The sequence below is a fragment of the Rhinatrema bivittatum genome, chromosome 4 (genome assembly GCF_901001135.1).
Source record: "Rhinatrema bivittatum chromosome 4, aRhiBiv1.1, whole genome shotgun sequence".
NCBI classification, from domain to species: Eukaryota; Metazoa; Chordata; class Amphibia; order Gymnophiona; family Rhinatrematidae; genus Rhinatrema; species Rhinatrema bivittatum.
In genome coordinates this window covers 379551398-379578984 of record NC_042618.1, presented here as the reverse complement: position 1 = coordinate 379578984, position 27587 = coordinate 379551398, and the positions used below count along the sequence as shown (strand labels likewise).

General features: G+C 42.2%; 1 protein-coding gene across 5 annotated transcripts in view; it reads left to right on the top strand.

The window, feature by feature from the left end:
* Positions 1-27587, top strand: part of ERC2 (ELKS/RAB6-interacting/CAST family member 2) — a 1638183-nt gene that overhangs the window by 21990 nt on the left and 1588606 nt on the right. For all 5 annotated transcript variants that reach the window (XR_003856601.1, XR_003856602.1, XR_003856603.1 and 2 more), the window contains one exon: positions 7043-7847. Coding sequence is in view for 1 of the 5 variants with exons in the window: in XM_029600911.1 (XP_029456771.1) it covers positions 7182-7847 (666 nt within the window). In the remaining 4 variants the exon portion in view is untranslated. The remainder of the gene's footprint in view (positions 1-7042; positions 7848-27587) is intronic.

The window sequence follows — 27587 nt, the reverse complement described above, 5'->3', positions numbered from 1 at the left end:
GCTCCGTGAATGCCATTCCATCCTTCCGTTGTCCTGCAGAAACCTATCCAAACCTTTCTTAAACCCAGCTACACTAGTTGTCTTAACTACATCCTCTGGTATCGAATTCCGAGCTTGATTGTGCCTTGAGTGAAAGAATTTTCTTTGATTTGTTTTAAATGTGCTATTTGCTAACTTCATGGTGCGCTCCCTAGTCTTTGTATTATCTGAAAGAGTAAATAACCATTTCACATTTAGCCGTTCAAGTCCTTTCATGATTTTGTAGACCAATGTAGCAAGGTGCATTGAAGCACCGATGCATAGATATACCCTAGTTTTGCATCGATGCTTTCAAAACAGTGTGGCCAAACAATTGAAGCATGGTGCATCGATGCAGATCTGAAACCAGTGACGCACTCAAACATGATTAACCGGTGCCACTGAGTCCTGGTGCATCAATGCACGATGCACTAATGTGTCCGATGCCCTTTGCACTGACGCAAATTGTCCTGATGCATTCAATGCAGGCAGACTGCCAGTGCTTTGCTCTCTTTGCCACATTGTGCCCTGGTGCATCTGATGCAGGCCACGATGTATTAGACGCATGTCTTGCTCCATGAGGTCCCTGAACTGTCCTCTGACATACAATCCACAAACTCCTTATCAGTGTCACCCAGAGATTCCACATCTCCACACTGAGATTCAAGAAGTCTTCCAACCCATTATTTTTCATCCCATCCAAGATTAGCCGTTCAGAGGTTAAACTACCGTTTCTGCCACCATTGGTTCAGATGCTGATACCCCCATGATTGATAATGGAAGGTATCCGCTTAAAGACGAGGGATATGATCCCGGCGATCATACCACTCTCTATTAAACCACCTGTTACACATCAGGAACAAGTTCTGGTTTTGGAAGAAGATGACCTTCCAACAACCCTAGGCCAGAGAAAATAGCAGTCCTACTAACATATTGTGGATATAGTGAGGAATTTCTTTACCTCCCTTGCACAAGAGACAGCTAGAATTCTCCAGCCTCTCTTCTCTACCATAACATCGGTGGTACCTGAGACCAGAGTCCCAAATTCACATTTAGGTGTGCCTTCATCATTGAAACCCCATATCAGCTACTTCTTAACATATTTACTTGCAGCAGAATCCACTCATTTGGAGGTCACAGGACATGCTGTTCCTCTAAAATCCCTATACCCAGGAATGTCCATCATCCCCTTCATCCCTACTGGCTCAGTGAACCAGAGCATTTTCAACATCCTGCTGGATTATCTCAGCAGAGTGTTTTGACTTCACGAATGATCTGCAGCAATGAGTAGCAAACAAACTGTTTGACTTGTGGGGTCATCCAATAGTGGACCTCTTTGCATCATAGTAAAACCCAAAACTAAATAAATTTTGCTCCATTCTTCCAAGCAACCACAGGTTTGACAGGATGCTTTCCTATTCTACTGGGGCCACAGCCTCATGTGCACTTTTTCTACCAATATCTTTCATTTCCAAAAACAGTGCAAAAACTTCTTTGGGATTTTTCTCATCTGATTCTTTTAGTACTGGCATGGCCCAGGCAAGTTTGGTATATGTAGTTTGCCAGACTTTCCAGAGCAAAAAAAAATAAATTATGCCACCCAACCTATCCACAACAAGCTCAAGGTGACTGGAAATCAAACGTTTTCAGGTTGTGAAGCTGGGGACTTTTCCCTTCATGTTTTAATTATTGGGTGTTAACAATAGTGACAATTACTCCCTCTATATTCAGACAACAACCAACAAGGACTGAATTGCATGGTCTGGGTAAACAAATAAGCGTGGGAGTAGCTTGCTTATTGCGGCGGTTACTACCCCTAACAAATTAAGCCTGATACTTCACTTGGAATGCACATCCAGCACAGCTCACTGCCTCAACAGCAGGGGGGAATAAAGGAATAGGATTTACATCCAGACAACATCTAACATCGCATTGATCTGAGCAGTATGAGTATACAAACATCGGGGTAACTTGCTCGAAACGACTGTTACTACCTTCAAACATTAAGCCTTATACTTCACTTTGATTCAGCTCCTACACTGCTCTCTGCATCAATGGCGAGGGTGGAAGGAAATTAGAATCAAAAAAGTTACCAATAAGGGCCCTGAACTCAGCGGTTGGAATAATAGATAAGTATGAGAAAATAAGTGTGAAAGCTTGCTCGGCAGACTGGATGGGCCTAGTGGTCTTCTTCTGCTGTCATTTCTGTTTCTATAGTGATATTCACTCCAACATATCTACCTACCCTGTCCTTAGTGAAATCAGGAACATCAGCTTTAAAGGTTTATGCATCATCATTCCTACTACCGCACATTTATGATTCATCAAATTAGATGCTAGAAAACCTGAGAGTAATACTTCAGATAATGTAACCTTTCATCCTTTTTCAAAAATGTGTCTCTTGTAAGAGGACAACATCAGCTTTTAACCTGATAATTTCTTTGTATGTCATTTCATGCAAGTGTCACGTTCATGGGCTGATGCAATAAGATGCACATTTGAGTGCCCGCTTTCCTAGCATGCACACAGTCACATTCCCTGGGTGCCCGATGCAGTATGTAAATGAGGGGATGCATAAAAAAGGATGCACTAGGGAAGAATTGGGCGTCCCTGGTGCTCAAGTGCATTGGGCGTCCACAATTGCAATGGACGCTTAATACACATCTGTTTTTATCCCACTTCTGTCCGATTTTGCTGAGGTTACTGGACGCCCATCGCTAAACACCTCTTGCTATTGTGCATGTACATTGTGCATCCAGAATTTTTTTTCAAATCAAGCCCATTTTCCTTTATTTTTAAACACTGCAAGCAGTAAATTTCACGATATTAACTAGGAGGAATCACAAAAGCCTGTATTATTTAATTTCTCACGAACCCTTGACTCACGGATTGACTTAAGACCATCTCCAGGGCTGGAGTTAATTTTGCCACATTAGAAAGTGTGCATTAGATGCCTAGCGATTATTTTGCATTGGGGTAATAGCCAATAGCCTCATCTAGATGGAATTTACATGTATAGCTGATAGCGCTCATCACATTTGTTTGGGCAAGCATTTTTAGTCGCATTAATCTTATTGAATTGGTGCTAGTCTAGCATGTCCAAAATGCGTATCCAACCACCTGTTATTGGGTCCATTGATTTTCCAACCTGTCTCATCTAGTAACATTCCATTTCTTCCCATCCATCCCTTCCCGTTACCCCCTTCAGACTCAGTAGACTTTTGCCCTTCCAGGTCTTTGTTCCTCCCACCTCCTCCTAACATCCCTCCCCTGCTTCTTTCTCAATAAATCCCTCCCCCTGCTTCTACAACTCACTCCTCCCAACCACACAGAGCTGCACTAAGCAGCAATTTCTAAAGAGGAATGGCATCCCTAGTGAAAAGAAAATAGAGAGACAAATTCCGCATCTAAGTATTCTTTGACCTGCTCCCCATGCATGTCTCTTCCTATGATAGATTACAAAGCTTTTTATACTATTTCTTCTCTTAGAGCACAATCACTCGTCACCTAATTCTTGCTCCAGGCTCTCTCCAGTTTCTAGGTAGACAAAAAAAGAAGGTAAGGAAAAATTTCCACAAAAAAAAAAAAGGGAAAATGGATCAAAAAACATTTGTCAAAATTGTTTAAATTTTTCTCTAAAAAGTTATTTAATACCAAAGAACTTTACAGGGCATGCTCAGTATCCTTTAAACAACTAATGAACCCCTAAAATTGCATTAATCCTACACAATATCAACATTCTAAAAAACACTGTGCAAAACCTTTTTTTTTCCATTAAAAACTCAATCCATTCAATTAACCAAACATACAGCATTACACACACTCCACCTTCAGTTTTGCAAGTAAATACAATATACAAATATCTCACATGTTTACAATGCAGCAAAACAGTGAAAACATTGAGAAGTAGATTTTACATATTAAAACATATTCTCAAGTATCTCTGATGCCAAATTAGTGACAATGATATTGTCCTTGAAACCCCTTCAGAAAAGAAATTGCCTCTAAACCCCAACAAGAGGTTCTTGTTTCTCTGATGTCCAGCTGCCTCATGGGGTATTTATAAGCCACGAAACTGCAGTATGAGATACTGATGCAGTGAAATAGATGCTTCTATAATGTCTTGTCACAAAACTGCATGCCCAGAAACATTCTTCACAGCGGAAGGAGATGTCTAATGCCAGGACAATCCATTCAGCTACAGGTGTACTCCACTAAACATTTTCATCAAACTGTTTTTTATATGTTGAAAATCTTCCTTAGTCCTTAAATTGTTAAAAAGATTATTATTTAGTGAAACTGAGTTACAATCGAAGAGGTTTCCTTGGCATCTCCAAGAATGGCAGCATATCTCAAATACAAATATCATTTGCATTATTTGCATCAGACCGACTGCAATGCAGCAAGAAACTTGACCTTTTAGACAAGAAAGCTGGACATCAGTGAAACAAGAGACTCTTGTTGGGGTTTAGAGGCAATTTCCTTTTCTGAAGGGGGGTTTCCAGAACAATATATCCTTGTAACGAACAGTCATTGATTTGGCATCAGAGATACTTGAGAATATGTTTTAATATGTAACACTTACTTCGCAATGTTTTCGCTGTTTTGATACATTGTAAACGTAAAATATTTGTATATTGTATATTTACTTGCAAAATTGAGGGTGGAGTGTGTGTGTATGCTGTATGTTTGGTTAATTGAATGGATTGAGTGTTTTGGAAAAAATGTTCTTGCAAGGTGTTTTTTTTTTTTTTTTTTGTTTTTAGAATATTGATATTGTGTAAGGCTAATGTAATTTTAGGGATTCATTAGATGGTTAAGGATATTGAGCATGTCCTATGAAGTTCTTTGGTATTAAATAACTCTATTTAGAGAAAAATTTTAAAAAAATTTGAAGTGTTTTTTATTTTACTCTTCAATTTCTGCCATTTTTTCGATCCCCTGGGGACTTTATGCCACCACGAAAAATCTTTTAGTTTGTGGGGTCCCCACCACCTTATCTTTGGGCTTCTGCAACTGGACCTCCCTCTTTGAGACCTGCTCTTTGAAGCACTCTGTGAGCTTCATTAATGTTTTCAACTTTGAAGTAGCTGTCACTGACATTGAAAATAGGCCAATTGGCAAGAGCCATTTATAGTGCACTTTTTCACTTTTCAGCTTGGTGGTCACTTCTCAAAGATCTTGTCACCGTTTAATGGTCATCGAGGATAGATCCTGGTATGCTTCCAATTTGTGACCTTCTCACAAACTTGCGCCTTTCGTACTTGCAATGGTCAAACTTATATATTTAATCTGAAACTCCCGAAAACATACCACAGTGTGCCTCAGAAGATTCTGCCTCAGGGTGCCCTGGGCCCTTTGCTTTCTTGGCAGTTCACCTCCTGCAGAATTATCGCTCTCAAGCAGCGCCGCGCAGGTCTGTACCACTGCCATGCTATCTTCATACTGTGCTGTCTCTGGCACCCCTTGGAGGCAGACATTGTTCCATCTAGAAGTGTTATCGAGGGCTTCCAATTTATCCAATATTTCATCGCTTGAAGTTTCCAACTGCTTAGTGGATTTGCTCAGCGCCTCCAGCCTCCTCGACTCTTTTTGCTCAACATTTTCAATTTTTCCTCCAAACTCCTCCATTTCACCTGCCAAGTGAGCGATCACCTCTAAAAATTTCTCCCTTTACAGAAGTCTTGAAACCATTTTTTAAACTCCACCCGTGTAACTGCGTTTAACGCTGCACTCACCTTATTTACCTCCGTACCTTAGCTTCCGATTCAGAGGACAGGTATTTATGCGTCTCTGATTCTTTGTTTGTGCGCTTCGGGGTTGCTTCTGTCACCTCGATTTCTTTTGTTTTCCGTAGGGTAGCCATGCTCCAGCACTGCAAAGTACCTTTATATCCTAGGAAAAACATAATAGACTCTGACTCGGGGAGGGGGGGGGGGGGTGTTTTATAGTAAACTGAAGGCCACCCGATCAGAACCCATGTTTTAGGTGGCTATCTGCTTTAGTGATGTTGCTTCTTCCTATACTTTTCAGATCACTTCTGTTGTGGTTGCAAATAGAATGACGACACAGCAAAAGTGGATTAACTAGAGCGCAAAATCACTAAAAACGATTCAAATACCTGTCATTTTCAAATCACACTGCTGCAGCAGGCTAGCTTCCATCTCACCCCACATTATATTTTATCATTACTTCCTTATGTAGCCTGATGTACAGCTACCCTGTTGCTTTGTCTCTGTTCAGGATTTAGTTTTAAACAGGATAAAATTTGTTGGTGGTAATTTGCTCCTATCATTATTTGTGCAGCTTTTCTTCTTTATCTTTTGCAATAAAGCTACAGCATTACAGGAGGCACATTGAAACCAGGAAACCGATCTCAATATATGCTTCCTGCCACCTGCTTATCAAAATGTTTCCTTAATCATCAGTCTCATTGTTTTACAGCATTGAAAAATTGTGGAACTGGTCTGTCTATTTTTATTTTTCTAAAATGAGATTTAAGAGCTGAATTTTTGTCTGGGTTTTATGCTGTAGCCACATTGCAGCAATGGTTATATAAGATCAGGAGTGTAGTACAGTTCATATAACACCCACTGACTCCACATCAATGCCCATCCTCCCACTGATTGTTTCTTCAGCAGCCACGAGGCTGCATCTCCCGCCCAGCCATAGCCAGAGACAGGCACCTAGCTTTTGCTGCTTTGCTGCCTCTAATTGTCACTCCATTTTGCATTATGGAGGCTATGAGGGTGTCCCAAATGCCCCTGGAATAGATTTGTATGGATTTAACTGCTGCTTTTTGGTTACACCTATGCTTAATTTTGAGAGAGATTTGTTCAGTTAGATTGGATAATGCACCATCAGGCCTCAAATTTCTTTGCATTGAACAATATAGGAATCAGCATGCAGATTGATTCCAATATTTGGGACATGATGTTGTGTGCTCTCTTTTGGCTTGTTTATCATTTTAGCTTTTTCATATGATATCTAAAAGCTAATTTCTTCTTTTTTTTTCCCCTCTCAGATCATTATTTTTGGAGTCTTCCAGTTTTAGCTTGCTGAGAGCATGCAGTAAAACTTTGAGTCATTTTTGAGGACAGACCTTATTAAATATTCAAGATTTCTGAAAATCATACTCTGTGGTACCTCAAAATAGAATAGCCATGTATGGCAGTGCTAGAACAATCACAAACTTGGAAGGGAGCCCTTCAAGATCACCTCGTTTGCCAAGATCTCCACGTTTGGGCCACAGACGAACAAGTAGTGGAGGAGGTGGAGGCACAGGTAAGACTCTATCAATGGAGAACATCCAGTCCCTTAACGCAGCCTATGCAACATCTGGACCCATGTATCTGAGTGACCATGAAGGTGTAGCTTCTACTACTTTTCCAAAAGGCACAATGACTCTTGGAAGGGCTACAAATCGTGCAGTATATGGTGGTCGAGTCACAGCTATGGGTAGTAGTCCAAATATTGCTTCAGTTGGGCTTTCCCATACAGATGTCCTGTCATATGCTGATCAGCATGGAAGCCTGACCACCTCTGCACATCATCATCACCATCACCATCATCAGATTCCCTCAGTGCTGAGACAGGTACGAGATAGCACTATGTTAGATCTGCAGGCACAGCTTAAGGAACTACAAAGAGAGAATGAACTCCTCAGAAAAGAGCTGGATATCAAGGACAGCAAGTTGGGCTCATCCATGAACAGCATTAAGACCTTTTGGAGCCCTGAGCTAAAGAAAGAAAGAGTCTTAAGGAAAGAAGAAGCAGCTAGAATGTCAGTTCTGAAGGAGCAGATGAGGGTGTCCCATGAAGAAAATCAGGTAAACATGTTTTTTGATATATTGATTTTTATCTGATAATTTTGATACATATGGAATAGTGATGTGTACTGAAAGAAACTTGTTTTCATTAACAAAAAAATCCATGTCTTATAAATCAGCTCTAGCAATGAGGCAGTATTAAAGGGGAATAATATGCTGTCTGCATCTTGTAATTTATTTAACAGCTTTTCTTTGCTGAAGAACTCACTAAAGTTAGTAGTTTTTTATTGGCTTTTTAATTTATAAATTTCACTGTATCATCCTTTTCTTTTTGGTGAAGAAAGATAGCTTGGATCTGTATTCAACTGGAATGGCACAGCATAGTGAACATAATATGGTCTTGTACATTTATTGCTCAAGAAATCTTGTTTTGCAAATCACTACCATTTTATAATCATAAAATACGAATGCTTGGTATACAAAAAAGGAGAGAAGCAGCCAGTTCAGTGGCATTGCTGTGTACTGCGCTGCCATGTGACGATCTGGGTCTGGGTTTGATTCCTAGGTTAGATCTTCTGTTCCATGGGTCAGCAGAGGTTAGGGATGCTGTGAAGGCAGCAATCGTAGCCCCTTCGGGGGAGGAAGGGTGACTCCCAGTTATTGCAGAATGGTGACACCTAGTGAATAGACTTAGGGCCCAATGCAGGGCTTCCCATACTGTGGATTGGGACCCTAAATTGGGTCACAAAACATTCAGTTGGGGTCACAAGTGCCTCAGTTGCCAGCACTCTTCAGATGCCAGCAGCAGCATTAGTAGCAGAAGTGAGCGTGAGGCGTGTGAGGCAGCATACACGCACAGGCCCTGTAGTGATACTGCCCTTGCATGAGTTTCTGTGGTAACAGGAAGCCCTGCATGAGGAGGTATCGGGGTGGCTGTAGCACCTATGAGCTTGCATTAGCTTATGGGCACCATGCTGGCTTTCATAACTAATTCTGCTGCCATTTGCAGATCACTATCAGGCTTGGGTCCAGACATGAGGGGAGGGCCGAGTGTGCTTGGGTTGGTGGAGATTGCTACTGCTTCTCTTCCCTCACTCATGACAGAGCCTACCCTAGAGAAAAAATTCTGCCCTGTTATCAGCTTACTCTCTCTTCCCACTGGTTATCATCCAACTTTAGCCCAGAACGCAAAAGGGGATGTTTGGAGGAAGGGCTGTTTGAAGGGAGAGATCATATTCAGGAGGGGGTTTGAAGTTTGGATCAGGTGGAGAGGGATTGGCTGTGGAGGGTGAGAGAGGGGAAATGACAGAAGATTGACCAGGAGATGTAAGAGAGGAGCTGTGGAAGAGGGGGATTAGCTGGGGGGGGGGGGGGGGATATGAGAGAAGGGGTTGCAGTGGAGGCAGTGAGACTGGGAGTTGAGGGAGGGATGGTGGATGAGAGTGAGGAGGGAATGGAGGGAGTGATGACTGAGGATCAGTTGGTTATAAGAAGGTCTTGGAGGTGAGAGAGGATCAGCTGGGGGAATGCAAAAAGGGCTGGGGGGGGGGGTGAGAGAGGGGGTGGGCGATGTAAGGAGGACATCAGTTGAATGGTTAGAGGGAGATGGGGGTTTCCACTGGAGAGAAGATTAAGAGAGGAGGTCCTCTGGAGGGGAGGATGTTGAGGATAGTGGAGGTTGAGAGAGGGGATCAGTTAGAGTGTATGGATGGTGAGAACGGAGTGTTTGTTGAAATGAGACCACACCCCTCCTAATTTATTTTGGTTTTCCTCTGGGGTCATGAGAATTCAAGTGCTAAAATGGGGTCACACTGGCTAAAGGTTTGAGAAGCCTTGGCCTGATTGCAGGGTTTTGGAAGGAACCCTAGTATATGACCCTTGGCCAAAGGTAGTGCTGCAGTGATTGAGATAAGGGAGTTTGGAGGGGTTGTATAATAGGGGACTCTCCTCCCACCTAGGTAGCTGAGAATGAAGGTTCATGGTGCTGTGACTCAGCAGAGGCCAGTTCCAGTTGTTTTGGAAGTTGAAAAGAGCAGGTGAAAGCTTCTGGGCCAAAACAAAGAGCAATATATTAAAGTAAAGCTGGGTTCGGACTTTTAAGTGCAGTAGTAGCTGACATGACTAATTTCTGATAAAAATTTCAGAATGGTCTTAAGGCTGTATGCTAGGATGTATGAATAGTGAACGCTGTTATAATGTACATAACAGCAACCCTCCCCTTCTTTGCATAGGTTCAAAGGCTAGAAATCATGTTTGTTTATTTTTAATAGGAATGTTACATTGTTAACCACTTATAGGGTCATTTATCAAAATGCTATAAGGCATTTTCGCATGCTTTAAAGGCTTATCTCTCTCTCCCTCTCCCTCTCTCCCTCTCATTTGTACTCTACCATCTTCGGGTACATAAGCATGTAAATTTCCCACATGATCAACCTGGGCCAAATCCTCTCCCTTCCCATGTCTAACCACTATACTGTTATGAATCCTATACTGCAAGTAGTACTGAGGTTTGTTGCTCACCATAAAGAACTAAGGCAGTGTTCCTTTAGGGGTTAGTCATGTATAGTGAAAGCTTTCTTATGAGACTAGCCTTCCTTGTGAATTGGCAGGGTGTTTCTGATCCATTCCACTCCTGGTGTAATATTGAAAAACAGAGGCTGAAATAGGTGAAGTCTTTTTCATTGCAGTGCTTATGTGCTTGGCAGTGATTTGTCAACTGGTTACAGAAATTGAGATAGTTAAGGAGCTTTTCTAAGGCCGATAGAATGGTTGTCATAGAAATCTATATGCCATGGATGTGAACAATAGATGTTATCTTGTAATGTTTTTGCTGCAGCTCATCGTCTTGATTTTAGTTACAATCTAGAGCGCAACTTTTGCTTGAATTAAATATTCTTAGGTCATCAGAATAGAAATAAATGTGACGTGGATGGTTCTCTTTTTGTGAAATACTTAGGAGTGTTTTTAAATGTAAAAATTCAATCAGCAAGCCCTACAGTTGATAATGTTCTTGTTATACCTTCTCTGGCACACCATGACCTGGTAACACCTCTCAGCAGGTTTTCAGTCACAGCAGCTCATAGATCTGCCAGTCTAACAGTTTCTGGCTGCTCCTGTGTGAGATAATTCAAGATTCTGGGTCTGGCTGTGAAAAGACCCTTATGTCTGTCCATAATCTGTCTGAACATTTTTCTAAAATTGTACCTTTATAGTGATGTCAGTCAAGAGATTCCTTTTTGTGATACTTTTGAATGTTCTTCATATAAAAGACTATATACTGTATATATCAGATGCATTCATATATTGCTCAATAAACAGAGGACAATGCTTAAAACACGTCCCCTTGACTATTGGAAGAATAGTTTTATTGCCTATATCGAATTGTCCCCTCATTCATGATCAATACTCATGTGCAAATTGTAAAATTGATGCTGTGCTGATTGTAAATTACAATGCATCTGTAATTGTAGTTCTAATTAAACATGTTTCATTGTACTCCGCCTTGAGACTATTTTAGGAAAAGGTGGACTATCAAATGTTTATAAATAATTTACTTTTAACTGTAGTGATAATTATTATAGTTTATATACTTTTAAGTTAAAAATTTAGGGCCTGACTTTGAAAAGCATTTTCATGCTTAAAACTGGGTTTTACATATTTAAATGTACTTTACCCATGTAAGTGGGCTTTTGAAAATTTCTACAATATATGCCATTGAATTGTTAATAGGTTTTATACATGTAAGTGCACTTTACATGTGTAAAAGCCACAATTTTCAAAAGCCATGTAAGTGGCTTTTGAAAATTGCTACGATAGTATGTTACATTTACATGTGTAACTCATTTAAAAATTACGCTAGTTTTTTTTTTTTTAACAGTTTTTCAAATGCTTTTATTTTTATATTCAGTGTAATATATTGCATTATAATTGCTATGATATATTTGATTATTTTTTTATTCTGTTGTAAACTGTTTTGGGTTGAACGTTCAAGGAAGGCGATCTATAAATACAAAATGTAACATAAATGATATCAAGCACGTTTTAGAGTTTTTCTGCCTTACACATACAGTCATAGGGAAAATGTATTTTCATTTTATTTATTTATTTAATTCTTTTATATACCGACATTCATGAAACATATATCATATCGGTTCACATGGAACAGGGGTATATTAACATTAAAGAAGAAGATAAGTTACAATAAACAAGGGTTATGGGAACTTGGGTAGCTGAGAGAGCACATGATAGAGGTTTAACAATATAAATTTAACAAGGTAAGTTAAGTCAAACACATTTAAGTCAAACACAGTTGGGCCTTTTCACATTTAAATTAAAATTTATTATATGTGGATCCATGAATATATTGGTAAGAGGCTATACCTTTGAGACAATTCACATTGTGAAAAGCCAATCGATGTACTTATAACCTTTAAAATATAATCAAGCTTTGAAATAAATGGCATTGATGTATCGGCTTTCTATGAACATTGATACACTAAGACATTGTATGGATAGTTTACGGGCATTATATGTTGACATGGTTTGTACCTTGGAGAAAAAGAGGGGATCCATGGTTCAAATTCATTGGCATTTAGCCAGATAACTTGTGAGTTGTCTGACTAAATGCTGAACTTTAAATATTGTGGACACTTATACAGCCATTTTGTTACACCCACGAGGCAGATCACAAAACACTTGCCAGTGTCTGGTGTGGACTTTCATGAAAGTTAAGTACAGTTTTTAAATGCAGTTTTTAAAAATGTATAAAAAAAACAGCTGTTTGGAGACTGTTTATAATGAAAAGCTAAATATTTGGCATTCCACAGAAAAAAGTCAGATATGTTGGTCTCCCCTAGGAATTCATTTAATATGTGGATTTTAAAGTGGTTATTTGTAGATTTGAAAATACAGTCTATGCACATTGTTTTCCTGCCCTGACCAATACATGCCCTGGGAAATGTCTTTTTCAAATGTGGCTAAAATTATGCTTGTAGTGGAGCAATGCACAAACTTTTAGCTATATTGATGACGAGCAAATTTCAGACATCCAGTTTGTGTGTAAATTGTCATTTACTTGCATAAATGGCTTTAAAAATTGTCTTCTATATTCACATGTCACTTGTTAATATAGTCTTTAAAATATATAGTAATATACTTTAAAGCCAAGATTAGATTTGTGAAATACGCATTGAGCAATAAATTAATGGCTGACATACACTAATTAAAAAAAAAAAAAGATCTACCAATGTTGATTGATGACTGATGTCATGCTCCTACTCTTTAAGACCTTCAACAGCTCACATTTGGATTGTTGGATTTAGTATGTGGCACTTGTCTTCGAAAGGTGATATTCAGGTATTGGCAAATTTACAAAAAGAGCCACTAACTTCATAAGGAAGGTGAGATGTTGTAAGAGTATAACAGTCAGTCCATTGAGGCTTGGGTGAACCCTTAGTAAGAGTGTAGGTTAGTGAATGGTGGGCGGAGGCTACCATTCAAATATCACCCCTCCCTTTGAGGGATCTGGAATGGCTGTCCTCCTGGAGAGGTTTTTTTAAGCAGCCCTCTCTGGAGGCAGTCTCATATGCTTTGCTTAGAGTTAGGAGGTAGAGAGGAGTTTTTTCTTGAGTTGATTTTTCAGGCCCAGTCAGAGGAGCCAGGCAAACCCTTCTTGGGGAGGTTGCTCAGGGACAAACGGGTATACATTATCCAGTCCATTCTCTGGCTAGTTAGAATTTTTCCCTCTGAGGGTATATTTTCAAGATTTTTGCATTTTTAAGTAGCAGGAGCCTGTGAACCACCTGGGCTCAGGGCACGGGGAATATTGTGTCTGGGGCTCTTTGGGTTATGGAAGACCTGCCTTTCCAAATCCTCAATGAGGAGGGAGGAGGTGGTGACACACAGCAAGGAGGAACTTTGGTGTTAACTTCTTTTGAAGGGGAACAGAACTTAATTTTTGAGATCCAGGAGGAAGATTTTTGACTGTCCCTTCCATCCTGTTGGAGCAGGGAGAGCTGCCTGCTTCCAGGGGATCCCTCCCATCAGGGATTTGAAAGAGACTGAGAACTTAAGAGACTGAGAGAGAATCAAAAAGATAAATCAAAAAGATTCAGAAGATCTGCTAACCGTGAGTAAATCACCCTTGAGACCATTGAGGACACCCATCCAGCAACTTCACTCTTGGCGAGAGAGGATTGCCTCTCTGTGCCAAGGACAGTTTTAAGATTTTTGCCAGTGCTGAAGGTTTCCTGCCATATAAGGATTCCCATCCACCTGGAAACTTCACTTTTCAATGCCCTGGAGGATGGAGACTTCTCTGCCCTGGTACAAGTTACTACTGCACAGATAGAGGGAAGAAAGAGTGTATTGAAAAAATAATTCTGTGGTGCTGAAGATGAATTTGTTGTGCCATATTTCGTCAGTGTTTAAACAGTAAACACTTCAATTTTTTGGATACTAAACATGTGACTCCAGAGTGTTTTTTGGTACACACAACACACGTTGAGGATACATACCCCTCTCCATGGGGACACAGACACAATAGTGAGACCCCCTTTTCCCAGGGACAATCAAAGGAAAGTCATCCTTAACACTCAGGGCCCTGAAAGGTAACTCTCCCCCCCCAAAAAAAAGAATCCACACCCTGGGGAAAGAGACTGCAGAATAGCTAGCCAGGATTCCAGCCCCGACTAGATGACTAATTTGGGCCTTCACTAGGCAAACTGCAACCAAATATCAAGTTTTTCTGAATGTGGCCCACGCATGATCTGTGCAGTTTCTCTTTGTTTCTGTGGAGGATTGATGTTACTCAAGCAACTTCACTTGTCTAAAAAGGATAATTAGGCTCATGCATAGGATTATGAGGTAGCTAATGCATTCCACTGCTCACAGCTGTGTGGGCCTTAAATGCTTGGTTAAATTCTCATTATCGCCCAATTCACTGCTTTTCGCCTTTTCATGAAGCCTTTCCTACAGCTTTGAATAGTGATTAAAAAAAAAAAAAATTGCCAGCCTTTTCAAAAACTCCATGGTCGTCTTTCTGACCTCAAATTGGGTAATTTGAGTCTTAAGACATTATTTCCCTATATCTGTATGACTCACAGTCTAACTGGGTCATTTATAATTTTGCGTTAGGGCCTTATTGCGCACATTAGGGCCCTAACGTGTGTGATAAATACCGCATCACAAAATATGTATGAAAATTTAAAATTAGTATTCGAGTGGAAAGAGTTTGGGTGGAGTAAATAGAAATGAGGGTCTGCTAGCATGGCAATCGATAGCGTGTGTTAATCTATCGTGGGATTTAATGCTGGAAATAACTACACCTAATTTTTTTGCGGTACGGTGAAAAAAGTATTTATCGCAGGCGATATCTGGGTATTATTGCAGCGATTATCATGCACGATAAAAAGAGGAATGATAATGGACACACCTACGAGGCCTTCCTGCCACAATAAAAACACCTGTTCTTACCTGGTCTAGTTTCCTAAAGGCATAGGGGCAGATTTTAAAAAAATACACGAGCGCGTACTTTTGTTCGCGCACCAGGCGCGAACAAAAGTACGCTGGGTTTTATAAGATACGCGCGTAGCTTATAAAATCCGGGGTCGGCGCGCGCAAGGGGGTGGCCTCGGAGCAGCCTCAGAGGGAACTTTTCTTCGCCCTCCCCCCACCTTCCCCTCCCTTCCCCTACCTAACCCACCCCCCGGCCCTATCTAAACCCCCCCCCCCTTACCTTTGTCGGCAAAGTTACGCCTGCTTTCAGCAGGCGTAACTTTGTGCGCATCGCCGGCAGCCCCGCTCCATCCTCCGGTCCCGGGGGCTGGTCCGGAGGCCTGCACCACGCCCCCGGGCCCGCCCCCTAAATGCCGGGGCCCGCCCCCAAAACGCCCCCAGACACGCCCCCTCCCTCCCCTTTTCGAAAGCCCCAGGACTTATGCGCATCCCGGGGCTTTACGCGCACTGGCGGCCTATGCAAAATAGGCGCGCCGGCGCGCTCGGGCCTTTTAAAATCCGCCCCATAATGTTTGTGGCATGTTTAATTGTTGGGGATACTGGATGCTTTGGGAGGCTCACCGCAGACAACAAATGGAAAAACAACAACCTCAAAAACAGGCAAGGCCTGTTCTAAGCTCTCCTAGGGAAGTCCCTGCACGGCAAGCAGAGCCATGGGCCCCTGGCATGCAGGCGGCCATGGCGGAGAAGATACAGGGAGCGCATCTTTCCTCCACGAACATCCTTGCTGGGCATGCCAGAGGACTATGTGGTTTGCAGGTATTGACTCAGCTCTCAGGCTATCCTAGAATTATATGAAGAAATCCGAGGGGATTTGGATCTGGTCACCACAAGGTCCCACGCTGTGCCTGGTCTCACCAAACTGTTGGGCACCCTGCATTTCATGGCAAACTGCTCCTTCCAAACTACAGTAGGAGTAGTGGGGAGAATGTACCAACCCACTTTTTCCCACTGTCTAGACCAGGTCATCATAGCAGTCTCTGACCACATTAATTGCTATATAGCATTTCCTCGGGACAGGCAGGACTTGATGGACTTGAAGAGGCTTTTATGTCTTTGCAAACTTTCCCAATGTTTTGGGATCTATCAATTGCACTCATGTGGTCATTATTTCACCCTGTGACAGGGAGGCGATGTACCTCAACAGCAAGCTTTTCCACTCTGTGACACTTGAATGTGCATCCTTGATGTGATGGCCAGGAATCCGGGAGCCGCACACAATTCCTTTATACTTAGCCAATCAGACCTCTTTGAAAATTTGGAGGAAGGCCTAAATGATGACTGTTGGCTCATAGGTAACAGAAATGCTTCTTTCTAGATTCCATCTCTGGCCTTGTGGTTTTCTGGCAAATAGGATGGAAATGGGGGCTGGTTGGGGGGGGGGGGGGGAGGAAAAGCATCACTGCCATGACAAGTGGCTTGTACAGTTACATCTGCAGACCATTGGCCCAGGGCCTGGCTTTTTTGACCCATGCTGCACAGGCCTGCTAATCTTGTGATGGCAAACAATGCACTGGCCCTAAAGCTTGGTGTGTGAACTGGCACTACACACTTTTAACGTGTTTCTTTTCAAAATGGCCCTGTTCTATCCTTCCATTGGGAGCTATTAAAATCTCACTGGTTAATGACATGCTTGAAGTGTCTATACTGCTAGTACTGCACAATCATATGTGGCCGGTTAGTGAGCCATCATCCACATTGTCGCCCACAGTTTGTCTTGACCCTCACACCCTTCAACCCGAAGCAGGGTCCTGTTTATATTGGTGGCGTGGCATATTCCCTGTTTCGGGGCATAAAAATTGGTTTCTATGGAGGACATACTGCATAGCCAGCAGCTGTTTTTGCAGCTAACACAGGTGTGACAGCTTTTATGTATTGCCTCAAGGTTGGCATCCTGCTGCACACCAGTAGCCTTAGCTCGATTGCGAGGGCCTGGTACGCAATTGTTTGAATACCCAGATTAGATTTAATAGTCCTGAAGAGCTGAGCTACTTTGGGCTACTGCTATTCTGCACATATACTGGCCCAGAACAATGTGGTATGCACTTAAGCTAGGCAAATCGCCCTTTAAGACTCAGGGAAAGGCTATCTTATACAGTCTTATAGGATGCAGTGGTTTGGCAGTCAGATCTGGAAATGACAATGCTATGATTGATGGCTTTAATCTATCATTGCTGCAGGAGATTCTGTATACAGTTACTGGATCTGGCTTCTCACCCCCATTGCCATTCTCTGCATACTGGCAGAGACTAGGTACAAAGAGGCCTGTGTCATCGAATGCACCTTCAGAGTTCTCAAAAGTAACTTTTGCTGTTTGGACAAGATGGGTGGAGCTTTAATGAATGCCCCATCCAAAGTTGCAGATATGTACTGCTTTGCTGTGTTTTCCATAATGTCGCTGTACGCCATGGACTACGAATTGAGATACATCTGGATTTCCCCCCTGGCACCAGTCCAGGACAGCATGCCCGCTTCACCAAAACCTCTGTACACACTGGCAGGGTATGGCTACCTTCTTTCTGGCAAATGTAGGTTAATAGCTTTCATGTGCATACATATAGATTGTGTGGCCATATGTGCTGTAGAATCTAGGGGACAGGGTTTGCTTACCACTTTAGGTGCTTCCCTTGTACTCTAAGCTACCTTTCCTTTCCACACAACGCCACTGTGTACCTGCTGAGTGTTGGAACAGAGTGTCAGCTGCTGTGTGTCAACTAGGGAGGAGGAGTGAGGGAGTAGTATCTTGTCCAGAATGTCCACAAGCGAAGAGCAGAGGGTCTAGAGGGCTGGTGCTGCTGCTTGGGACCGGGCAGACTTCCATAGACTGATTGCCATCCCTGTAGTTAGCTGCTTTCGGGATCTGAATGTTACCTGTAAAGTCATCCTTACTTTACATGTATTATACTTCCCCAAGCCGTGCCAGCTAGTCTGTGGAAGTCTGCCTGGTCCCAAGCAGCAGCAGCAGTCCTCTAGACCCTCTGCTCTTCACTTTCTGGATAAGACACTACTCCTTCACTCCTCCTCCCTAGTTGTCACACAGCAGCTGACACTCTGTTCCAACCCTAAGCAAGTAGACATCATATATGGTTTAGTGTGAAAGCTACAAATGTGGGTTTACAGATAGGCTTTGAGTCATGACACAAGTAAGGGATCTGAGGATCAAATCTGGTGTGATGATGACTCTAACTTCCCCTTAACACCGCACAAGCTATACAAGCACACAATATACTGTGTGCACCAGCTAGCTATTCTCCTTCATACAGACCCATGAAAGCAGGGGTTAGCTAAGAGTATTTAGTGTGAAGAAGGCAACAAGAGGCAATCTTGAAGGTCCCCAGTAATGAGCTTCTTTTTTATCTCTTGCTGGCTTCCTTAGGAGCATACACTGAGTGTTCAGTTGTATGGCCTAGCCCAAATGGTCTTGCCTGCTAGATAAGTGGTTTCTTGGAATGTACCAGAGCATTATAGCGTGCAAGGTCATGTGGAGGGCAAACCTTGTATTTACTTGACCCTTTACACAAAAACCACACAATGAAAGGAGTTAACCAGGAAGTGTCCAGTGACCACTATATTAGGGAACACATGTGGGCCACTATTTGAAATCAAGTCAAGTCACCGTCTTAGGTAATCACAATATGCAAGGACAAGATAGCAAATAGCACAAAACATTGTACATTATATGCACAGCATATTCTGTGTAGACCTCTACCTATATTGTTTGAAATGGCATCATTATTTATGTAGGCTTAGCATCTTATCCTTTTGGCACAATCATGATTACAACAAGGACCACAGAAAGCAGAAATGGCACCCTCAGTAGCTATAGTACAGCTGTAATGTTGGAGCTGATAGCAGCCCTGCTATGTGATGCCTAGGAAGAGGCCCCAGACAGTCCATGTTGAAATAGTTAACTCAAATGGACAGCCTAAGGGTCAAGGCAACAGAGTACAAGTGAAAGCCCCAGACAGTTCATGATGAAAGAATGCACACAAGGGGACAACCTACAGGGCATGGCAGCAGAGATCAACAAAAAGACAGCAGGATGAGGACCAAAGAGCGCAGCAAGAAGGCAGCAGGACAAGGACCAAAGAGCATAACATGGAGGCAGGAGGCCCAGGAGGAGGCCCAGGAGGAGACCCAGCAGCATGGAGGCCACAGCAGTAGGAGCCAAGATGAGATGACACACCAGCATCCAGAGCAGGAGATAAGACATAATGAGTAGAGGCAGCAGATGGACAGTAACTAGAGGCTGCTTCAAGGAAGATGGAATATGGGCAGAGCACTGAGGAGGGCTTAAGAGTTCGGCTGCTGGACCTCAGTGGCTGCCTGCTGGCATAACAACTCTGTAGTGAGGATGGGCCCAGCAGGCTTCTTCCATCTAGACGGCGCAACAACTCTGTAGAAGTGCCAGCCCAGGATTGTTGGTACAACTCTTATTATTTGCCATTTGATGGCACCATCTTTTGTCGTTTATAGCCCCTTGCCATGTTGTGGCTTGCCACGTGGGGGGGGGGGGGCATGGATTTTGGGGGCCTACCTCTCAGGCGTCTGTCATCCTGGGGACTGCTGCGGAGTGTGGACTCCAGTGATGCTGGAGATGACTCGGATGGCGGCTTGGGCATCCTTTGCAGGATCTGTGTCAGCATATTTGTCATGCTGTTGACTGCTGCGGCCAGTGTTGTCACATTCTGTTTGCGGCTGTTTGCTCTCGCAGGATCTGGTTCTGCCTGTTGACAGCTCTCCTGAGGCGCACTAGCTCTACCCATGTGTCGTAGGTGGATCCCCATGCCTCCTTTCCAGCTGATCCAGCTGCTCGTGTATGGATTCCTCTGTTTCTGGCGGGGATGTTGGTGCTGATGTCTGTGCTGGTGGCGGTGCTATGATGTTGGTGTGGAGTGCTGGAATTTGAGCCTCCAAAAGTGGCATGGCTGGGCTTATGGACTGCTCTTGCTGAGTGCATGGTGCTTCGGGCTGGCACTGTGGTGTGCTGGCTTGAGGGAGTGCAGAATCTGTAGGCTCCCACTCAAGGCTCTGTTCCTCCATGAAGCCAGACAGGTTGAGGGACATATTGAGTGGGCTGGGTAAACCCAAGGGTTGCATCATCGCCAATGGCTTCTGAGCTTGGGTCTACTGCTGCTACTCCTACTCGCTGACCTGGGTTTGGGCATCCATGAGGAAGGGCCTGTTGAAAGGGGGTGGTGCGCGGGATGGTCCCTGGGGTTTCCTGGCTGGGACCGGCAGCTTTGTGGGCGAGCGCTGTGGAAACAAAACAAAACATAAGACATAAGTACCAATGCCAACTAGTATCCTTTTTTTCATTTGGCATCAGAGGTGCACTTTGTTTCTTAGCACTGTGAGCATCTTATGCCAAATGGTGTACATCCGTTGCTGCCTGCCCATTTACAGGTGAGGTGAACTTACTGGCTGCAGCTCGCGTGGTTTCCAGCCGCTCAGCCATTCCCTGGAAGACATCCGGTCCCAGCCTTTGCATGAGGCGCACCTCCATGGAGGTCAGGACGATAGGACAAGGGGCTCCTCCTCTGGTCCGCCTTTGATATTTATTTCTCGCCGCCACTTTGGCTTTCAGCTGCATCTCGATGTCCTGGTACATGTGGGCCACCTGCTCCCCGCTTCATTGTACTCTGCTGTGCGTGGTGATACCTTGGACTATGTTGTGCCAGATCTGTCCCTTGGTTACCTTCAAGGTCTTGGCAGTCCGGTTGCCGAAGAGCATGGCATAATGGTGCAGGACCCCTGCAATGATCATCTCATTCTTCTGGATGCTGAATATGATAACCCGGAGATGAGGGCATCCTGCTGCCTTGCTGCCTGAAAGGGGGTGCCACTTCCGCTTCCAGAGAGGTGTCCTCCCTTTCCTCACTCTCCCTCCCCCTGCTCTGCCAACTCCCTTCCCCTCTGCTCTCTCTCTCTATTCCTAGCCTACTGTCCTCCTCCCTCCGCCCTCGTCTGCCTATCCCCTTCCCTGCCTATCCCTTCCCTTCTGCCTTTCTCTACTCCTGTGCCTACTCCTCCTTCCCCTAGCATTCCTGCCCTCGTTCTCCTGCCTCCTGCCTCCTCCCTCGTCCCCGTCCTCGCTTCACACCTCTCCTCTCCTCTTCCCCATGCCTCTCATGCTCCATCCTTTCCACAGCCTCCACCTGCCAGTCACCTCCTCATTCCTGCACTCATCTCCTCCACACACCTCCTCACTCCTCCACTTACCTCCTCCACAGAAAAAGACAAACTGACAAATCTGACTGACAAAAACTTTAGCACACATACAGGCCGATACAGTACAGTGCGCTCCAACGGAGAGCACTGTTAGCCTGCTCTTGGACGCGTGTTTTTTCCTTACCCCTTATTCAGTAAGGGGAGGAAAATGCACGTCCAACCCGCGGCATCTAATAGCGCCCTCAACATGCAAATGCATGTTGAGGGCGCTATTAGGTATGCGCGGGATACAGAAAGTAAAATGTGCAGCCAAGCCGCACATTTTACTTTCAGAAATTAGCGCCTACCCAAAGGTAGGCGCTAATTTCTTCCGGCATCGGGAAAGTGCACAGAAAAGCAGTAAAAACTGCTTTTCTGTGCACCCTCCGACTTAATATCATGGCGATATTAAGTCAGAGGTCCCAAAGAGTAAAAAAAAGTTAGAAAAAAAAATAAATTGAATTCGGCCTGCGGCTGTCGGGCCGAAAACCGGACGCTCAATTTTGCCGGCGTCCTGTTTCCAAGCCCGTGGTTGTCAGCGGGCTCGAGAACCGACGCTGGCAAAATTGAGTGTCGGCTGTCAAACCCGCTGACAGCCGCCGCTCCGGGCTAAAAGGAGGCGCTATGGATGCGCTAGTGTCCCTAGCGCCTCCTTTTCCCTGTTTCTACTGCACCACCTAATTTGAATACTGAATCACGCGCACCGGCGAGGGGCCAGTGTGCGCGCCGGGAGAGCGGGCGTTCGTCCGCTCTGCAGCGGACTTTACTAAATCGGCCTGATAGGTAGACAAAAGACAAAAGTCAAGGTAAACACAAGGAAAAACAGAAAAGAACAGGACAATGCCCTCAGATTTCACAATAACAACTAACGCCTAATCCACTAATCATTACTCACCTCCTCTCCTCTAACCACACCTCGACACATCCTCAAAGAAGCAGCTGCAGGAAGCCTGTATATATATCTAAACAGAAAAAAAATAACGTGCTACGCACCACGTAAAATAATGTGGCACATGGTGATGCAATGCGCTGACACAACGCCGTATGTGCTGTTTACCTATGTGATGAGGCACACTGCTAATTTTCCAAACCACGCCCCTTTTTTTTATCATGGGCGCTAGTTTTGATAGATATAGCGATTTGATGAATCTAGGTCTAAATTTGTAGCTGAAGGAGTGGAGGGTGAAGTTACTTGCCCAAGATCACAAGGAGCAGCAGTGGAATCTGAACCCCAGCTTCCCTGGTTTGCAGTCCTCTGCTCTAATTACTAACTCCTTACCTTAAATAAAATGAGCAAATTAAGGAGGCATCCCCTCAAACATAGAGGAATTGGGTTCTTCAAAAGAAGAGATTCTTTTTTTAATGTGGTAATTTTATGGAAAATGTTACTAATCAAAGCCACCCATGGCTTTAGCACTAATTATCTTTAAAGCAAAACTGGACATGTTAGAAGAAAAGCAGTTAATATGATGATAAAATTAAAATACAGAGAAAAGCATTGATCTAGGGGTTTGTGCAAATCACCATATTTAGGCTTCATAAAACATTTTTTTTCACAGTTTAGCCAAATTGGCAACAGACATTTTTTTTTTGTTTTCTCGAGATTTGCTATGTAGAGAGAGCCCTAAATCAATATGCAAGTGGACTAGGACCTTTGATCTTCTTTTTACTTCAACAACTGTAGAATGAAAATACATGGCTTTACTACAGTTTTGTTTCCTATTGCTGATGGCCAAGATTGTATCCCAGATTGACGGTATACAAATAAGCAAATAATAATAATAGGGATTTTTCATTGTTATGGCTTAATTTATCAAGACCTTTTCACATAGACACAGAATGGGAGAAATGACTTGGTGAAATGGGCCCTTAATAGGGCTGATGCAATAAGACACACGCTGAAAACAGGCACTCATATTGGGCTCCCGTTTGCTTAACGCACATGCATCAACATTCCCTGGGTACCCAATGCTATATTTAAATGAGGGGTTGCATAAAAAAGGGTGCGCTAGGGAAGAATTGTGTGTCCATAGGATTTAAATGCATTGTGCGCCCATAAAATTGCAATGGGTGATCAATATGAGTGTCCTTTTTTTATCCCGCTTCTTCAGGCAGATTTCTGTGTTGTTTTACTGAGGTTGCTGAAGACGCCCATTGCTAAGTGCCCCTTGCTATGGGTGTCTAAATTGTGCAACCATAAGAAAGTTTTTTTTAAATTTATACTTTATTAATTTTCATTAAAAATTTTTTTAACAAAAATTACAGGTAGTTGAAAATAAACAATTGCATCTCTTACATAATTATAACAAATAATCCATAATATCTGCTTTCAAAATCCATAATTGGGGGAAGTTCAAATAAACATTTATTTATACAAATATGGTAAAAGGAAATTAAATCACCGAGAGAGAGAAGAGGGTATTATTACATTCTTTATTGGTCATCTCTTCCATCTCCTCCTGTGCTCTTATCAACCAAAAAAGTTTCTAAATGAAGCGGATCAGAAAAGCTATATCTTTTCCACTGAAAAGTTATATATCATAAACGGGGATATTTAAGAAAAAAATGTGCCCCTAGGGCAACTAATCTACTTTTCAGAGACAGGAAATGTCTCCTTCTGGCCTGTGTGGCCCTGGAGACATCTGGAAACATATATACTTTTTGTCCGCAAAAATTCACATCTCTAAACTGAAAATAATTTTTAAATCTTTTCTCTTTATCTGTTTCGAGTTGGAAAGAAACAAAGTGTTTCTATTTTCAATTATATCAACTGATTCTTCCAGAAATGTAGTTACCCCAATACTTGATATATCAACAGCTTGCCCATTTTGAATCTCAATTTTTTTCCCTCAGTTCTTTTAGGGAAATAGAACATTTTTTAAATTACCAGTAAATCCTTTTCATTATATGAAAGGATTTCCTTCAAATACTTTTTAAACATTTCTACTGCAGAGAGTAAACAGGTTTGTGGGAAATTCACTAGCCATAGATTTTTTTATTCTAATCATATTTTCAATATTTTCTATTTCCTTATGGATAATTAAACTATCCTTTATATGAGTTGTCTCAGTTTCCTGTAACAACTGTACTTTTGATGTCAAGGTACCAAAATCTTTCTCTATACTAGAGAACTTCTTAACTTGTTCCTCAATCAGTAACTTATTTTTATTAGCCGTTAGGAAAACAAAAAAGAATAGATGCCTTGATCTTTTTCCAATGTTTATTATAGCAGAGACGTGTTCGTATAGTGCCCGACTCAGGCCGAGTTTCGTGGCTTAACAGCCGCTGCCTCAGGGGCTTGAACACTTCAATTTCAAAGGAAAACTCAGCAATCTTAGTTTCATCCAATGAGCAATAATTATTTGAACAACTTCCTGGGTAGCATAACACGCACGGTCTAGCTTTGTTCAGTGTGAGAGGCTTACAGGAGAACATACATAAATGAAAATCATACAATATAAATGACATCAGTGACAAGTCTCATAAAAATCTAAAATAAAAATAAAACATTCAGCAATAAATTGGGTGGGGTTAGCACATTTTTCTATGCTCTAGTTTGAAAGGAAATTCACTTTTTTCAAGCATAAATTGCTCTCCATATCATATTCCTTGATTTTAGATTTTTATTTTCTTGGAAAGAAGGAAGAGGATTCAAAATAGTGGGTGATAACAAAACATATTGATGTTCCAGAAACACAATTCCAGTCAATATTCCAATTATGGCCAAAAGTCTTCAATGAATTAAGCTAATCTCCTCCCCTTTTTTGAACCTTTTTTTTAAATTAGCACATCTGTAACCAAGTTTGCAGCTTTAAATCACACCATGTTACATACAGTAAATATATTGGGGGTAATTTCAAAGAAGTTATGCATGTAAATGTAACATACTAATGTAGCAATTTTCAAATACCATTTACTCTAGTAAAGTGCACTTATTTGAGTAAATCCTATGGACAATTCAATGGCATATACTGTAGCAATTGTCAAAAGCCCGCTTACTCGAGTAAAAGCTTTTTAAAATCAGGCCCATAATCATATTAATGAACACTACTGAAGGAGCTGAATCAATTGTATGTTCTTTTCTACTTTCATAGTGAAAGATGATTAACCTTATTGTAGCATCCTAACTTTGTCTCTATAATACACTGTATAAATTCATGTATTAAAATTTAATCATATTCACAAATTATGCTAATATAAATGTAATAATTATATAAAAAACATTTCTACATTAAATGCTCTTCTTACATAATAAACAGAAACCATCACCAATAAAACCAAACTATATTGAATTTCCATGTACAATAAGTGGGCAATATATAAAATAATAAAAAGTTACAAATAACATCCAATTAATATAAAAGATTTATATAGAAAAACCAAGACAGAACCAGAAAAGGAAGACATTTTGAACATATTAGCCTTCCTAGTTCTTACGCCTTAATATTCTTCATTTAAGTAATTCCATCTTTAACTAACTGAACATATACTCTCAAATTTATAGCTTTTAATCAGTACAGCTGCTGTTCAATGGACATAAATCACTGCAACACTCTAAAAGGACAATTAGCACACATTCTTTGGATCTTACTAACAGGGTCATTCATCAAAATGTGTTAGGGCGTTATCACTAGCAGCTAGGTAGAGAGTGTATCCAGCTAGGGCAAGAGTACATTGTACAAATCATATCTTTGTGTAACTTTCCTCAATCCAAATCACATCATATCTTCACTGATGTGTACTGTGCTGTTCGTACCTCTGACTGTGCATGTTAAACTGCCCTCCAAACCCTAGACCATCACCAAAACCTCTTCTCGAGTTACTAGTTCACCCTCCTGCAGTGGTATAAATAGTTGACTAATATGAGAGCCTTATAAAGAGTCTCTCTCTCTCTCTCTCTCCCTCTCTCCCTCTTGCTCTCTCTCTCTCTCTCTCTCTCTCTCGCTTACCTCCAGGGAAAGATCATAGACTTCTTGACAATTTCAGCAAGAAAGTCCCTCAAAGAGGGAATGTATTGCACCAGTTTTGCATGGTGCAATACATTCTCAACTGCATTCAGAAGCTAAAGCCTTTTCTACAACCTGCAGACTAATTATCCCCAGTTGCTTTTGGATGCAGAAAAAGGGCATCTATCATCTTCTCAGGTCTGTGTATGAGTCATTCTCCTCTGTTTCACATACCATTCAGCTTCAGTCAGAGTTCAGCATACATGTGGCATAGAGCGAGTAGCATACAGGAAGATGTCCATAAGAAGTTGGTTGATCTACCTTGATTAGGTGATAATCTTTTTGGTGAGAATCTCAGATAAACAGTCACTCAGTTTAAAGATCAGAACATAACGATGCAATCTCGACAGCTCTCGAACAACCCTCCACTTCAAGATGCTCCTTCTACACATACAAGCAACTGTACTTCCACAGGAGGCCCTACCAGTCTTTTCAGCTGTACTTTCTGCTGCCTTTATTGGCCCAGCATCTCCAATTTCTTCTGACCAGACCTTGGTAGTGAGAATGTCAACAACAAAAAACCATGCAGCAAGCCCAACCCAAATCTGGGCCTACTTTTTGATCCCTCCGAACATTCCTCACCCCCTTCATTCCAATGTGGGGAAGAATCCAGAGTTCTTAGAAATATGGTATCAGATAGTCAAGGATCTCTGGGTCCTCAAAATCATACAGTTTGGTTACTGGTTGTGTTTCTCGTGACTACTATCCTCCTGCACTGTGTGCTTCCCAGTTCAGATCTGTCTCACCTGCCACAGCTTTGCCTGGAAGTCCACTCACTCCTCCAGCAATGAGAGAGAGAGAGAAAATCCCTGTGTCCCAACATGAGCAGGGTTTCAACTCCTGCTATTTCCTCATCCCTAAGAAGTAAGGAGAATTGAAGCCCATTCTGGACTTAACCCGAACAAACATCTACAGTAGGGGAAATTAAAGATAAATTCCTTCAGCACAATTTTCCTCTGTATTCAGAAAGACAAATGGATGTGTCCCTGGACTTAAAGGATGCATATGCTCACATACTCTTCTCATTAGTGCTTTGTTTTCAGGTGGATTATTTCCACTACCAATACAA